The sequence below is a fragment of the Homarus americanus genome, unplaced genomic scaffold (assembly GCF_018991925.1).
Source record: "Homarus americanus isolate GMGI-L3 unplaced genomic scaffold, GMGI_Hamer_2.0 scaffold41027, whole genome shotgun sequence".
NCBI classification, from domain to species: Eukaryota; Metazoa; Arthropoda; class Malacostraca; order Decapoda; family Nephropidae; genus Homarus; species Homarus americanus.
In genome coordinates, this window is record NW_024745073.1 from 1,518,650 (window position 1) to 1,534,599 (window position 15,950).

At 35.0% G+C, this 15,950-nt stretch overlaps 1 protein-coding gene across 1 annotated transcript; it reads left to right on the plus strand.

Annotated features, from left to right (window-relative positions):
- Positions 1-1,310: 1,310 nt before the first annotated feature.
- Positions 1,311-15,950, plus strand: LOC121878380 (malonyl-CoA decarboxylase, mitochondrial-like). The gene is made up of 11 exons (XM_042384586.1): positions 1,311-1,585; positions 4,912-5,158; positions 7,085-7,219; positions 7,958-8,113; positions 8,365-8,520; positions 10,403-10,601; positions 11,757-11,848; positions 12,472-12,616; positions 12,997-13,218; positions 13,821-13,926; positions 14,239-15,950. Exons 1-11 carry the CDS (start codon positions 1,413-1,415, stop codon positions 14,438-14,440), a joined length of 1,833 nt encoding a protein of 610 aa, XP_042240520.1. The 5' UTR covers positions 1,311-1,412; the 3' UTR covers positions 14,441-15,950.

Sequence of the window (15,950 nt, forward strand, 5' to 3'; positions counted from 1 at the left end):
CCCAGACACTCATCATTCTGTCACTTTATGTAACTTGCTGACAAAACCCATGACCCTTCAGGCTTTTACGCCCTTACACACAAGGATGTAGCGGGGGGGGGGGGTGCCCAATAAAAAAAAGCATGAGTCATAAAGGCAAGCATGAACTACGTATGCTTCCCAGATGGGCGTTGTAAAAGCTTTTGCGCTTGACCTTGCACAGGTGTAAGTAATAAGAGTGCAGAGGTCTTATTGCAACTATATCTTGCGCTAGTCAGGCCGCACCTCGATTATGCGGTTCAGTTCTGGTGCAGCGAAGAATGACGAAAATGATTCCGGGACTTAGAAACCTTCCATATCAGGATAGGTTAAACAAACTAAACTTGCATTCCCAAGAAAGACAAAGAGTGCGGGGAGATATGATAGAAGTATTTAAGTGGGTGAAAGGAATCAATAAAGGAGATATAGATAAAGTTCTTATAATATCCGAGCAGGATAGGACTCGTAGCAACGGATTTAAGTTGGATAAGTTTAGGTTTAGGAGGGAGATAGGAAGAAACTGGTTCACAAATAGGGTGGTAGATGAGTGGAGCAACCCTAGCAACTTTGTAATAAGTGCTGGAATGCTGGAAAGTTTTAAAAGGAGGCTAGATAGATTCATGGATGATAGAGAGTGGTAGTAACTCTCAAAAGGAGCTGCCATGCACAGGCCAACCGGCCTATTGCAGACTCCTTATTTTCCTATGAACTTATGTATGATTCCTGTGGGTATTTTAATACAAGAACTCTGGGAATCATTAAAAGAAATAAGCTGATGATGGCTTCTTCTGGGTTATCCTTGATAGAATCAACTTCCTGAGTACCATTCATTGTATATCTACACTGTACAGTATATCCGCACTCTTTAAATACTTTCTGAATCAGTAAACTTATTTTATTACTGTTCTTGCCTATTGCTAATGTGAACTTGTATGCCGATTTTACTAAATAAACTCATAATGAGAAATGGGAGGATTAAACTTGTCAGTTGTTGAGCTTCCTTTACCAGTCAAAGCAGGAAATTATGAATTATGAAAATAGAAAACTCATTTATCGACACCAGGGTTTATCGCAAAAATGGCCGAGGGCGACGTTAATTAGATAAATTATTATATTTTCCTTGTTTGGGGTTTTATTTCATGATGTTTTCACATTTGTAAATCACGGCTATTACTCCTTACCAGATAATAGCTTTTTTATTTCTAAATAGATAAACTATTATGTTTGCATAAAAAATTAGGCAATAAAACTTTAAGATAGCGTAGAGATTCTTGTTTAGGTTCGCACCACACAATCAGCTGATCTATATAAACAACATAAACAGCTGGTCTTGGCATGGAGAACCACAACCAGCGTAGCCAGACCTGCTTTACAAAGTTGATTTTAGACAAAGAATGTATCCATGTAATGCCACCGTTAGAGAGGCCCTTTTAACCCTCAGAAAGTTATATTTAGATGGGCGGCGCGTGGAGAGGTCTGCGTTGTGGGTGGCTGGTGGATCAACAATTCAAAAACGGCAGCTCACTGAATACCTGGCCGGCTCGACCCCAAGGATCTTGTCTGAAAGGTTTGGGTTTACAGATTGGTAAAAAATGTGAGATTGCTGTAGTTTCTTAAAAATAACTTGATGTAAATGATTTTTCTTATTCCCACAAGGATCCCAGTGGAGAGAAGGGTAAATTTTTACAAGTGGACAACAATGGATTTTTTTGTTGAGCATTGTGTTTTTCAGATGGTTTTGACAAAGTAAAGACACTTTTCTTCTTAAACGTTTCTCTGGCAAATGACTTAAATATACCAGGGGATCCAGGGGGCAGAGCCCCTCAGTTAGGAGGTTAGGTTAAGTAATTTCAAGTCATTTGCGAGGGAAACGTCATAGAAGAAAAGGGTAAAGGTGTAGAAGATGGTGACCACCAGAAGTTGTTTGTTGATTTTCTTGATTTTTGCCATACTTATTGTTTTGATGATTTGAAGTATATTAAAAGAAATGACAACTTTCTATTATGATTTTAAGTATCTTTTTGGAATTTTATATTCACACTATCCCACTTCACAATTCTTTTCCCAGCGCCATTTTTGTTGTTGATCTCACTGAATCCCTTTTCAAGTGACGTTTCCTAAATGATGGTGAACGCTTCCACGTATTCCTCCTCGCCATTGCTGATGTATATCAACCTCAATAACACAAAAATTAACAAGATAATGCAAAGAACCTAATAGAACCTGACCTAACAAACCATAGGTTGGGTATGTTAGGTTAGATTCCATTAGGTTCTGTGCATTGTCATTTCCAATTTTGTGTTAAATATCATGATATAAGTGCGAAGAAAAAAATTAAACCAATTCGGACAATTCCTTCTGGTGGTCAGCCTCTTATACACCTTTACCAATAAAAGTATCTTAACATTGTCAAAACCGTCGGAGAAACACATTGCTCAAAAAAAATCCCTGGTTGTCCACTTGTAAAAATTCACTGAGAGAAGCTTTTAAGGACTTTCATGGTGCAATTCTTGGTAAAATTAAGTGATTATATACTTTTTTCTTGTGCCTTTGTACATGAACCAGTGTGAAATTGAATGACGATTTTATGGAGTAGATGTCTGTCCACTTTGTCAGAATATTATTAGTGCTCTCTAGAATTCATTTCCATTTTTCTTAATAATACAGTGTGTCCATTCTTCGGTAAATATTCGTCCATTGGCAGTTCTCAGGTTTTGGTTTGAGAATAGGTTTTTTGACGTTTTTCGGTGTTCTGCTCAAATCTGACCCTCATTTCTTGTGCAAATTAGTGGTTTTTGCAAATAAAAATAAATTTTCACTTTTAACAGAAACTTAATTTGCACAAAAATAGAGGTCAGATTTGAGTAAAACACACACACAAACCCCCCCCAAAAAACCTATTCTCATACCAAAAGAACCAACCAACCTAACCTAACTTACAAGGAGGAGGAAATGAAGAGACAACTTACTTTAAGTGAGGAGTATAACCTCAGGTAAACATGGCGGGAACCTGCGGACAGCCAATGGACTAATATTAAACCAGTCTTCTGACGGTCTTCAGTTAATTACTGTATGTACGGTGGGTGGTTTCTGGTGATGTGACAGAAACAAACAAAAATGCAATAAGTTTTGAGTCATGGATTAGATCTTCATTTTCTCTATAAGTGTTGATTTCTTTATTTATAAAGCATTTGCCTTTTTCTGGTGTAATTATAGTTCTGAAACTACAACTATACACACTATTTATTTGCACTGGCTGTAAACTTTGATCTAGTGAGACTGATGGGAGAGATTATGTTACTCAATTTGGGAGAAAGTTGAAACTCTAGGTTGTCTGCCTGAATTAATGTTTAAAAAGGCTTTTAAAAAAGCAAAGGATATATCTCATCACTATTGTTATTTCTGCTTAATAACAGGTTCAAAGGGTAAGCATTTTAAATCTCATCAGAAGTTACATTACCATGTCAAAAGTTGTTGGAGCAGAAACTGTCTCTCAACTGGCTGATTTTAGCGGAAACAGACTAAAGTTCGGCAGTCTTCAGTGTTTTGGTGTTGCTTAAATCTGGTATAGTACTGTGGTAGTTTTCTTCTCTTTGCAGAAACATGATGAACACACAAAGCCAAAACCTCTGTTGTGTACGCAAACTGGGCCATTGTGCTTCAGTGAGCAGTACCATCTTTGATCATTCCATTTTAGCTCATCTGTTAACAATTTCTCAAAAGATACATATGTACACTGGTAATTGGTGTATTACTTGCATACATGAAAATGATCTCATATTGTGCATAGAGTAATTTAGTAAGAATCTGGACAATTACCAAGTTTGTTGTATTAAGTACCCTGTGTAGAGAATAAATAGGAGAAAGATATCACCATATTTCCTGAAGGTGTTGTTTGTTTACAGCTGTGTTGGATGCTACCAGGATAAACCATGTATGAAGTCAAATGACACAGACCAACTAAAAGTAATGTAAAATAGTCAAAGCTGTCATACGATCATTAGATTAGGTTAGGGTTTTGTCTGATTTTGTTCAATTAAAAGTTAGATTTTATCAGGCTGTGCAGATTATGTGGAACAAGTACTTGTCCTGGATAAGTGACTTAAACTTATTTGCCTGGATATATATATTTTTTTACTTGCCCTGACAAATTTTTTGAGGAAATTTGCTTGCGTGGAATTTTTTATCGGAAAAGGTAAATAAACACCTCAAAACATTCACATTTAGTGTGTGTATTATTTCACTGATTACTCATGTCTGTGCAAATCACTTGTCCGGTCCCTAGTCTGGGTATGTTCAGGCTGCCTGTCACTACTAATCTGCACAGCCTGGATTTTATCTTTTTCATTGTACTGTACTGATCTTTTTTCAATATACAGTATACAGGGTGATTCTCAAAGATGTACATTTAATGCAGAGTGTATAACAAATTTTCAAAATCCGAATAGTTTGCTAGCTGCAACACATGTAAAATGTACAGGTAATGATAGTGAGATTGGAGTGATACAGCCTGAGAGTTTTGTGTAATTTTATGTATGTAGCTCTACACAATGTGATACAGTTGTGTTAATATAGTAAATGTTCATAATTGCCTCTTTCTGCCTCTGTATCACGTTGTGTAGAGCTACAAACATAAAATTACAAAAAACTCTCCATCTGTATCACTCCAATCTCACTATCATTACCTGTATATCGTTCAAGTGCTGTAGCTAGCAAACTACAGTACTGTATTCGGATTTCAGCAACTTGTTAAACTGTACTGTACAGTATATATATACATTGTGGCCTAGAATTGTCTCGGGAATACACCCTGCAATATAATGTACATCTTTATGGAACATCCTGTATAAATGCATAAGGAACTGCAGTTACTAATCATATATTTTTTTTCAGGGTCAACAAAAACCACACCATGACTGCTCCAATCCCCATAGTGCGCCGAGGGGTTTCTCTTGCTCCGATTTCCTTAGGCTCCTTCAGTTCAGGTTATGATCGACCCTTTACTCCCTCACCAATGCCCTCACCTCCATCATCCCCTCCAGCACCAAGTTCTCCATCAGGTCTCTTACAAGCTACTAAAGATGCATTAAAAAAAGCAGTATCAAGGCGTGACTCTAAAACCAGCGTCATGGTAATTGATGTAAGTACTGTATAATCTTGCCTGTGGCGACTTGTTTATTTTGTTATTAACATTTCAGGTGTTATAAATTATTAATAGATCTTGGAAATGGTGTAAATCAAATCTTATTAAAATTTGGTGCACTTTTTTCTTTTTAGAGTATGAAACCTTCAAATAAATACTTTTGATTTCAGAAAGTTGAATGTAATACAGTACCAGCCTGTTGAAATTTAACTCTTTCAAACTTATCACAGTTGTTGATATAGTGGGTTGTTAATAGTTACCTACAGTGTTTGTAAATTTTAAGTTAGTAATTAATTCTGTGTTTTTTATGGTAAGACATACTGCAATAGCAAAGATGTATTGTGTTAAAGAGTGTTGCCAGAATCAGGTGCTGTAACTCAGAAGCAAAACTGAAACATAATTAAAATTGTCCTGAAACTTGTAAGACTCTTGGGTGAAGTCGCCAAAAGAGGTTGTCAGCAATCTTTTGTTCACCAGGATTGATGTTACAGTAATACAGAATTGTACATTAGCAATGGAGTAAGGTTAAGTAGGACCTGGTTGATTTGATTTTTTTGCCAATTCATAATATTTAATAGTCTTTTGGGGGCCCCTCCACCCTTCAAACCCCCCCCCCCCCTAAATCATGAGCACTATGGTGACCTGGGGGCATGCACTCAAAGGATATAACTGTTTTGATGCCATGTCGCCTTTGCACTGAGGGCAGTATTGCCAGGCCCAGATTTCCAGATGAGAATTACTGTTTTTTCACCCAAATTATCATACATTATTATTGATTAATTTCTCGGGTTATTAAACATCTTCATTTTATTTACATGAGCATGGCCTGGGAGAGTTGCCAAACACTTCAGTGTACAGTGGGGTATGCTATAATGAACGGATCCTACTACGAATATTCCTATAACGAACGGTTTTACCTATAAAATTGAGAATGCTATAACGAACGAAACTCCTACAACGAACATTATTTATTTATTTATTTGTTTTATTTATTTATTTTTTTTTACTAATTTATTGTTTTTTTAGTACAAGTATTAATGATACTCATTATTTCAGGGGTTTAGATGCATATTTATGCACTTTTTTACAATTTTTACAATTTTATATTATATTTTTCAGTGTTAAGTGGTTGTATTTGGGGGCCTGGAACGGATTAATCCTATAACGAACGAATGCTATAACGAACAAGGTTCTAGAACCAATTAGATTCGTTATAGCATACCCCACTGTATATCCCACAGCACTGCCATATAACTGTCGGGACTATAGGGCTCCCTTAGCGGTCGGTGTCCTACGCTCTGAGTGTATAAAACGTATGGTAGCTATAGGAAGGATTGGCCCTGTACAGTATATGATTTATACTATACAGTACTGTTTTAACTTCAGTAATAAAAGCAGAAATAACATTTTGCTCCGATAGTGGATTCATCATAAAATTAATGAAGAATTTGTCAATATGATACTACTGTAAAAGATTTTTGGAATATAATTCATAGTATCACGTGAATGATATTCCTTGAATCAGTCCGCTATTATTGATATCAGTGGGGGGGTCACAATATTCATCTGTTAAGTTTGCAGCATGACTCAAGAACAGAAAATAGTACAGTATAAATGGACTGAGTTGATCATGCTAGTTTTACAAAACAATAGGTCCAGGTTTTCCAGATTAATGGGGTCTGCATTATTGAGGGTCTACTGTATTCAAGGCTGAGGATCAGCCCACTGCTGTTATAGATTGGTCTTCAGGTGAAGAAATATTTCATGTTAAGTGTACAGTACTTGTACATACAGGTATATGGCTCATTATCAGTTTACCTGCATTAAAGGAAACGAATCAGTCAGGAGAATGGTGATTGCTAAATACACTACTGTACTCCACAGTATTAAAAAAGAGTGATGATCTTCCTAACATACCTACAGGATGACATGCGGGATATGTGTTACTTCTACTCCCGACTTGGCACAGATGAACGATCAGACTTTTTAATATACATGGCCACCACACTGTCTACCAACCATAAAGCTCTTCATGATCTTATCCAACAGAAACCAAAGGTAAGTTAAGTGGTCATACAGTATTTATGTTACAACTTATGACATACTGTAATTACCAGTACCCTGTACTGTATAGACATAACATACTTTACCATACATAATGTCAGGACTTAAAGGACTTATATAATAAATACTTGCATTCTTACTAAATTTAGCATGATACTATAGATGTATTTTAGTTTCAGTAAATTACTGGAATGTGATTCCTTCCCATATACAGTACAGTATTGGAAAAACAGGCATTTTCTCTTTACTTATTATTAATCTGGCTAATACAAGTTCTCTCTGTCTGATTATTATTATTATTTTTATGTTTTTATTTTTTATTTTTATTTTTTGGTCATGATGCTGACTTATATGTTCTGGACTTTCAGCATGGTCCCTCTTTATACCCAGATTTGTAGAAGGGGACTCAGAGGGATAGGAGAAGTGTGGGTTTGTAACCTTCATCTGAAAGTCTCAGACATAGGTATTATAGGACCTACAACCTCCCACAACAAGTTATATAGATTACCTTTGCTGGCATAAAAAAACTTAACTTATTCTAGCCTATAAATTCTTCTACTATAGTGCTGCCATGGACAACCAAGAGTAACTGATGTATTTCCGGTTTTTATACCCTAAAAAAAGTAGCTTGCTATTAGATAAGCCTTTCACATCTCCACTTGGGACTGCAGCAAGAATGGCTAAATTGTAAATGATGTTATGTCAACATTTCAGTCGGTTATATTTTTCCAGCTTGATGTGGATGCCGAGGACACAGTTGCTCAACTTTTGAGGTGGGAGGACCGTTTACGTCTTGCCGTTCAGCCGCCACATCACTGGGTTTTCTCGCAAATATCCCGACTCTCTGGAGGGGTCAAGTTTTTAGTGGATATGCGTCAAGATTTATTAGTAAGCTACAAATAATATCTCTTTCATAAGAAAGTTCTCAGAGGCCAAGATAATCAGATGTGCTATATTTGTACCTTTACAATAATAAAAATTATTCACTGTATAGGAAATAATTACAGTATTATGGGTTTACCTTGCCTGGCATCTTCAACCTTGTATTATTGGGTATGCACACAATTTGCAATAGCCAAATTTTCTTTATACAGGGGTACTATGTATTAATGTTTAAGAACTTCACATTTACATTTCAGAGCACATTATATAGCAAGGCTTCAGAACCGTGTCATTCTGCAGTCCTCAAGACCTTGGACTCCACCCTGCGAGAACTCCTTTCTCTTTGGTTTACTGTTGGACTTTTAAATGTTCAGCGAATTACTTGGGAGTCCCCATGTAATATGTTACAAAAGGTTTGTTTGAAAATAGCTAGTGAACTTATAATGTACTATATTCATTTAAGTGTTTTGTATCATAAAATTGTGGTATAGGACAACAGAACTTAACTCGGAGAGACATACGTCCTTTATCGTATTGAAAATTATGCTCTAATATTATTTAAGTGGCATTTCTAATTTTTTATTTAGAGCTTTTCATTATTTTTTATGCCTTCTCCCACTTCCTGCAAGGTAGGCAGAACCAAGAGTAGATACATAAATATTTGTTGTGTTATGGCTCTCTCCTGGGCTGGCCCTAGGGGTGTGCAGGGCCACCTTAAAATTTAAGCCTAATTAAGACAAAATTCGGCTCTTAAAATCGTTTTCCAGCACTTTGTAATGATCTGACCCTGACTACGTGTTTAAGTCTGATCTGATAATAAATTAATACGTAAGTAGTCACAGTCAAGTCAGTACTTGGTTTTGGGAAATGTTGATTGTGGTCCAATAGGGCCCACCAAGTGTTGGGCCCAGGGCTCTCCTCTCTCTTAACAAGGCCTAAAACTGGCTTACCCATCGCTTTACAACCCAGTATGGCACAGTATTACCCATTAACTGTGCTTGCCATTGAGTAGAGCAAGCCTTTCATGGACTAGCCTCTACCAAGGGGGTGATGTAACCCGCAAACTGCTAATTGCTGAGAACCAGGGGATCAGCTCCTGCCTAGCCACATTCCACCATAACAGGAAAAGGCTTGTGTGACTGAAAACCCAAACTTATCGTCTCCTGTACCCTTCATGATAAAGGAGATTCAAAGAAAAGTTGAAATGACTTCTGCATGTACACTAGTTGAATTTCACACCATATTTGAAAATTACTCATAAGTATCTGTTTTCTTGATAGTCTGAGCTTTTTTCCCATTATGGATAGTTGATGAGTTTCCTGTCTTTAGTGGATTGAAAAATAATTTTTTTAGTTAAATTTATATTAAAATATTGCTTGTACAGGTTGACAATCCCTTATCTGAAATCCTTGGGGCCAGAGGCATTTCGGATTTCGGAATTTTTCGGTTTTCAGAATGGTTATTTTTATTTTTATTTTTTAATGTGTATTAGCCCACCCAGACATAGATCACTGACCCACATGAGGGCCTGGGGGACGAAAATATAATAAAAAAAAAAAAAAAATAATAATAATAATAATAATAGGCTAATAATAATAATTCATAGGTCTAGGTCGTGTTTCTCACTTTTGATCTTTTTTCATTCTTGTATTTCTTTATTATTATTATTATTTTATTATTACAGTATTATTGTTATTATTATTAAATCTATTATTATATTTTATTATTATTATTATTATTTTATTTTGGTGTATTTTTATTAAGATTTTTATTTACTGTGAATAATTATTAGAATTATTATTACTATTACATTTTCGCCCCCAGGTCTCATGTGGGTCAGTGATCTATGCCCGGGTGGGCTAATCCCTGTTATAAAAAAAAAAAAAAAAATTTACCCCCAAAAAATTTTCGGTTTTTAGAGCTTTTCGGTTTTCGTAATTTCGGATAAAGGGTTGTCAACCTGTACAGTATATTTTGTCTGTTAATTGCAAAGCAGACATTACTGAGTACTGTACAGTCTCCTTAAATTACTTATCTTAATCAACTCCTTGAATGTACAATACTTGCACTTTGGTATTTTAAAATTAGGAAGTTAATTCTGCTCAACTGGGCTACTATGTAACAAAATCTTACTCTTTTCTGGCAAAGTGGTTCTCTACATTGTATGCTGATTCTACTGTATTATCTGGAACTAAATTTACTAATACATGATCTAAAAAAATCAAGAAGACACATTATAGACAGTGTATTGTTTATTTATTTTTTTAAAGCTTGATGGATATTATATATTCCCAGGTATCAGAATATGAAGCTGTTCATCCTGTCCGTAACTGGACTGACTTGAAGCGCCGTGTGGGCCTTTATCGCAGATGCTTCATATTCACTCACTCATGTATGCCAAAGGAGCCTCTTGTAGTGCTACACATCTTTCTTACAAATGAAATATCTAAGTCAATGGCCAAAATACTGCAAACTTCAAGAGCTTCTTCCTTTGGTGGGTTGAATAAGTACTGTAGTAACAATATAAAGTTTTTGTTGTACTGTACTGTATGTGTAATTTATCATAACCAAACTATTTAACAGGTTTACCTGCAAACATTTCATTGATTAACTTTGTACTCACCTCAGGCAGTATAGTATCTCATTTATAAGCTGCCGTCAGTTTGGTTTTAGCTGTTTTACACTTCACCACATGCTATCGTAGTGCTGGCCTCTTGTCAGCATGTAATTCACCTCTCTCTCACTTATTCCTGGACATTTATACTGAAACCCACTGTCAGAGACGATAAAACACTGAAAAGAAAATAGCACTACAGTATATATTGACTAACCTACGTTCCTCTTCAACAGTGTGAAGAGGACCATAGGTTACAGCCAGAATATATAGTGGGATTTCAGTACAGTATTATGTTCTACATTGTACAGATATTACATAATTTCTACAATGGTCATGTACCTTTTAGTTACTGTTCCCATGCTTACAGACTATTATACAGTACTTCATCATTATCTACAGCTTATTGACAGTGTTGTAGGCAAGTGTATAGACAGCTTCAGATGACTTACTGATTGTTGTAAGCATGTGTATAAACAGTTTTGAGGAGCTTGTGCACTTCAAATCATTATATAACTTTTTACTAGTGATTCATGTTGCAAGGAAATTGAATGTTAATTTTTTAAATGCTGTAGAATCAGGTTTGATGGTTTTTGTAATGAGTTGATATTGTGGTTACTGTGTTAGAACTACAGTACTTATTACAGAAGAACACTGTAGTTCACCTTCTATTCTACTTCTGTTAACAGAGGCTAAAAATACTGTGCAGCTTGTTGGCCACTGTGAGTAAAATAAACAAGAATGTAACTGATTGCATAAGCCACAAAAAAAGTGAAATAAGGTATGGTAGTGACTATTTAATATTGGTATTTTAAAACCCACCATTTTTATTATTGCTGCAGTAGATTGCTTCTCGGTATTGCTGAAAGTGTGTTAGAGGCATCACACAATAAGACTCAAGTTAACTGTGTGACAACCTCAAATTATTGTGGCGTCCACCTAGAATTCCTACGTATTTAGGATTTTATGTTTTTATTTATTATTTGGAATATTTGTGTAATGTTTACACAGTACAGGGTATATTATTTTTACTAGATGAAGCCATCGTGAGCAAGGAGAGTGAAGAGCCTTCATTAATCAACACAGCCATCTTCTACTCTATAGCATCCACACAGAAGGGACTACAGGTAATCTGCAACCTAAATTCTTCTTATTTAATTGTGACTTCTGTCTTTATAATGGCTGAATATTAAGGAGATCTATATTTTATTAATGGCGATTATTTGATTTTTTGTTAATATTGACTGATATTCAAGTTACAAGATTTGGGGGGGGGGGTTATGTTAGATGCTGCCCAATTGATATACTGTACACTAGTTGTGTTTTCTTACCAAACAGATGTCACAAGTTGTAAATGTTTAATTTTTGTTTTATTTATTCTTTTACTTTTTTTTCAACATAGAGAATACTTTTATACTCTGTTGTATTTTTGTTTGGTGTGCAGTGAGTAGTTGCTCTTGCCAAAATTAATTATGTCTAGATTGATAGTACAGTACATACATGTATTTTGCATATGTGCTATTTGTACTTTATAATTATAGATGATTGTTAGGTGAGCAGGTAGCTGTCTTATATTTATGGTGCGTGAACCAAGATGCATAAGAGTTTTCAAAGGAAAAGAAAATGTTGCCAGGTAATGGAAGCTTTTATGGTCTATGGTACTTTGTGATATTTTAAGTAGGTACCGGTAAATGCTTTTCTTCTTCAACTCTTAATTGAACATCTGTTATGCTTATGTTAATTTTTTCAGGGCATTGAACTTGGAAATTACCTAATCAAAAGAGTTGTACATGAATTGAAAGCAGAGTTTCCAAGCATGTCTCAGTTTTCCAGTCTCTCACCCATACCCGGTTTTGTCAAGTGGCTGAATGGAATGATGGCAAGAGCACAGAGAGGTAATTAGCGTGAAATACTTGTACTGTACCTCTCTTATTTCAAAGCATTGTACATAATTATGATTGTCAATATGAATTCTAAAGAAGGATTAATATTTTCTTACATTTTATGTATGGACTCTGATAAGCTCTTTCACATTAATTATTTTTCACTCATATGTTGTACTGTACACTCTTAATGTTTCACCCAATCTCCTTCCAGTGGTACCATCTTGATCACAATGATTACAGGTGTATGTTAAAATTTCTTGCTTATCAGTTCTCTGGTTGAATGATGAGATTACAGAGTCAGCCATCGTAAGTTCAATAAGATGTATGGCTTTAATGATATGAAACAGCATGAGCACTCTTGAGACATAATGTTACATTTGGTCTTGCAGGTGAAGCTCAAATATTTACAGAAACTGAGCTAAGTACTCTGCAAAGTAGCCTGGAGTTGGAATCATTTGCACAAGTATATGATCGTCTTCGGAAACTGTTCACAACAAATGGCTGGGTCGAGGAATTGGAGATGGTGGAGGCTTTAGAAGTTCCTCTAATGAGGCTGTGTGCATATTACCTTTTTTTAGAAAAAAGAAGAGGATATGCTCTTGACAGTGTAGGTAAGTAAAATAGTTTCAATTTTAGTGTTTTGTATGAACTAAAAGGTTGCTGAACTGTAATAAGTAGAAAGATTTTACTACTAATCAGTGTAGCCATCTTTGTTAAGAGTCTTCCTACTATATACAGTACATGGTCGACTCATGTAATTCTCTAAACCAATTTTAGTAAAAAAAAGTTTTTAAACAGCTGGATTAATATTGCTGGGTGTAAATACCATTTTTAATTCCTAATTATGAAACTTAGAGACTTTGATCAAGTTGACATTAATTACAGTTACAGTAGAACAGTTTAATTATGTTGAAGGATATTGGCTTCTAGAAAAGCTGGAAACCATAAGCCAGTGAAAATGTATCTCTTTATTAGTTGGTGATTTTCAGTTGTAAAATTCAATATTTTGCACTAGGCTTTAATGGTTGGCGAGTCAAAGTATTGCATATGGGAAGGTCTCCAAATATTCCCCTTTGAGACCAAGCTGACATTTATATAAATCTGTTATGTTAGATTTATCAGTTGTACTCAAGTGGCGATTGTCTTTACTGTTTGAAACTCATCAAAACTAAAATTGTTTTACCCGGTATCTGTTGTATATGTAATTTTCCAGCAAACTTTCACCTGAAAAATGGAGCGGTTATGTGGCGCATCAACTGGCTTGCTGACCGTTCGCCGCGTGGCCTTGCAAACTCATGTGGCATCATGGTCAACTACAGGTAAGTATTACTTTTTGTTCTTCAAGGATGTTTATCATGGTTATTATTTCTCTCTCTCCTTGTGTGTATGTTGTGATTCAGATATTTTAGCCACAATAGTGATTGAGAATTATTGACCCATGTTGATAAAAATATCAGATCTTGTGAAGATTAGACACCCCAGCTTATTTCACCAGATGGTCAAACACCCTAATGCTAACCTAACCTAAGCCTCCAGGTAGTATTAAGATGTTTAATAATCAGGTGAAATAAGCTAGGGTGCCTAATATTTACATGGTCTTGAACATCATAGTAAAGGTGATTTTACTTTAGGTATTTCTTGGAGGAGTGTGAGAATAATAGTCGGACTTATCTGGAGACCACGAGGATCACTGCGTCAGACTCAGTGATGTTCCTGGCAAGAACTGCTGAAAAGATTTTGAAGGACAGTCTAACTGGCTCAGCTTCTCCTCCAGAGTTTTCTAGAACTGTATCAGCACCTGCCATTACTATTACCCCAGATTCAAAGATTTAATTTATTACTAAATATAAGATGGGGTTATATATTTGAAATGGATAACTTCAAAGTAGTGTACAGTATAAGTAAACTATAGGGTGTATATATTTTCGGTGTTAAAGAATTTGTTAAGATATGTTAAGATAAATAATATTGCACTACCACTGCTGTAATTAGCACTTGAATTAATATTAATGTATAATGAGGTAGCACAATTTTTTTATAATTTTAGATTTAATTTATTTTTTTATAAAATTATCTTGATACTGAATATTATTTAAAAATTATATTTCATATTTTATTGCAATGCAATATGACTTAATATAATATTTTTAGAAAAAAAATCTTAGATATTACTGTACTGTATTGTACTTTACTGTAATATACATGTACGTAATAAGAAGATGAGACACAACTGTGGGAAACACGTACAATTGTTATTTTTTCCCCTATACTGTACAGAAATTTTTCAATTAATGTATCTTCACCTTACATGGTCTTGTTATAACATAATGAGAAATTTGAGAACATATTTTGATATGTAGTTTCAAAAATTGCTTAAGTCAGCCGTGGAAACATGGCATGAGGCTCTGTAGCTACCCTTTGGCTGGTATACATCCTTGTCCCCCCCCCCCTCTCACTAACTTCCCAGCTCCACCACCTTTTGCTACCAAGCCTTGATATATATAATTTCCACTCATTACCCAAATTTATATATCACCTCTGCATTGATGTCTTTTGAAATCAATCAAATTTACTGTCAATTATGTTTTCTGTATAATCATTAATTGCCTGCAGTTCTTTCTTATTATTTTCTTCTGTATTTAAACTACCTCGTCTGCTATCACCACATTCTCTGTTTACAGTGTAGTTCTGCTGTATACTGTTAATCAATTTTGTGTTGACCTGACATGAAGAATTCTACTGCAGATATCTCATATATTTCTTCCAACATTGTTACTTTAAATTGTAATAGGCAAAGTTGTACCGTGATGATGATGTTGGATAGATTTCTTATGTACTGTACTGTATGTGAATGGTTTGTCAGAAATACTTTAATGTAGATATATTTAATGTATGTTGAAGAGATTGGTTGAATGGGAAGTTTTATTTCATATCTGCCAAAACAAATAACAAGAAAATACATAGTAAATGGTACTGAAGTATAATGTTTTTTTTAATGTAAGACATACAGTACAGTCTTGGTCCATTCTTGTTAAAATACATGTACAATCTTTGAATCTTTGGTTGTAACAGTGCACTTATAGATGTAGAAACATGTTATTGGTGTTTTCAATGCACATTTTTAGCCTAATTTTAACATGTTATATTGTGTTTATATACTGCTGGTTGTATTATAACTACTAGTTAGAGGAAGAAATAGATTGGTGTGTAATATTTATATGTATTATATGGTTAAAGTTAAATTCCACAAGAGTATAGGTATTATGGCTCTACTAATACACCAGTATTTGCTGTATACTGTATATTAAGATATTCTCAGGAATTAAAATAAAGATGTACTAAA

Bases quoted from the DNA above. Each gene is read 5' to 3' on its own strand.
- LOC121878380 (XM_042384586.1), top strand. From the start codon at position 1,413: ATGTATCCATGTAATGCCACCGTTAGAGAGGCCCTTTTAACCCTCAGA. The intron at 5,159-7,084 runs GTAAGTACTGTA...ACATACCTACAG, and splicing joins CCAGCGTCATGGTAATTGAT to GATGACATGCGGGATATGTG. The intron at 13,219-13,820 runs GTAAGTAAAATA...GTAATTTTCCAG, and splicing joins ATATGCTCTTGACAGTGTAG to CAAACTTTCACCTGAAAAAT.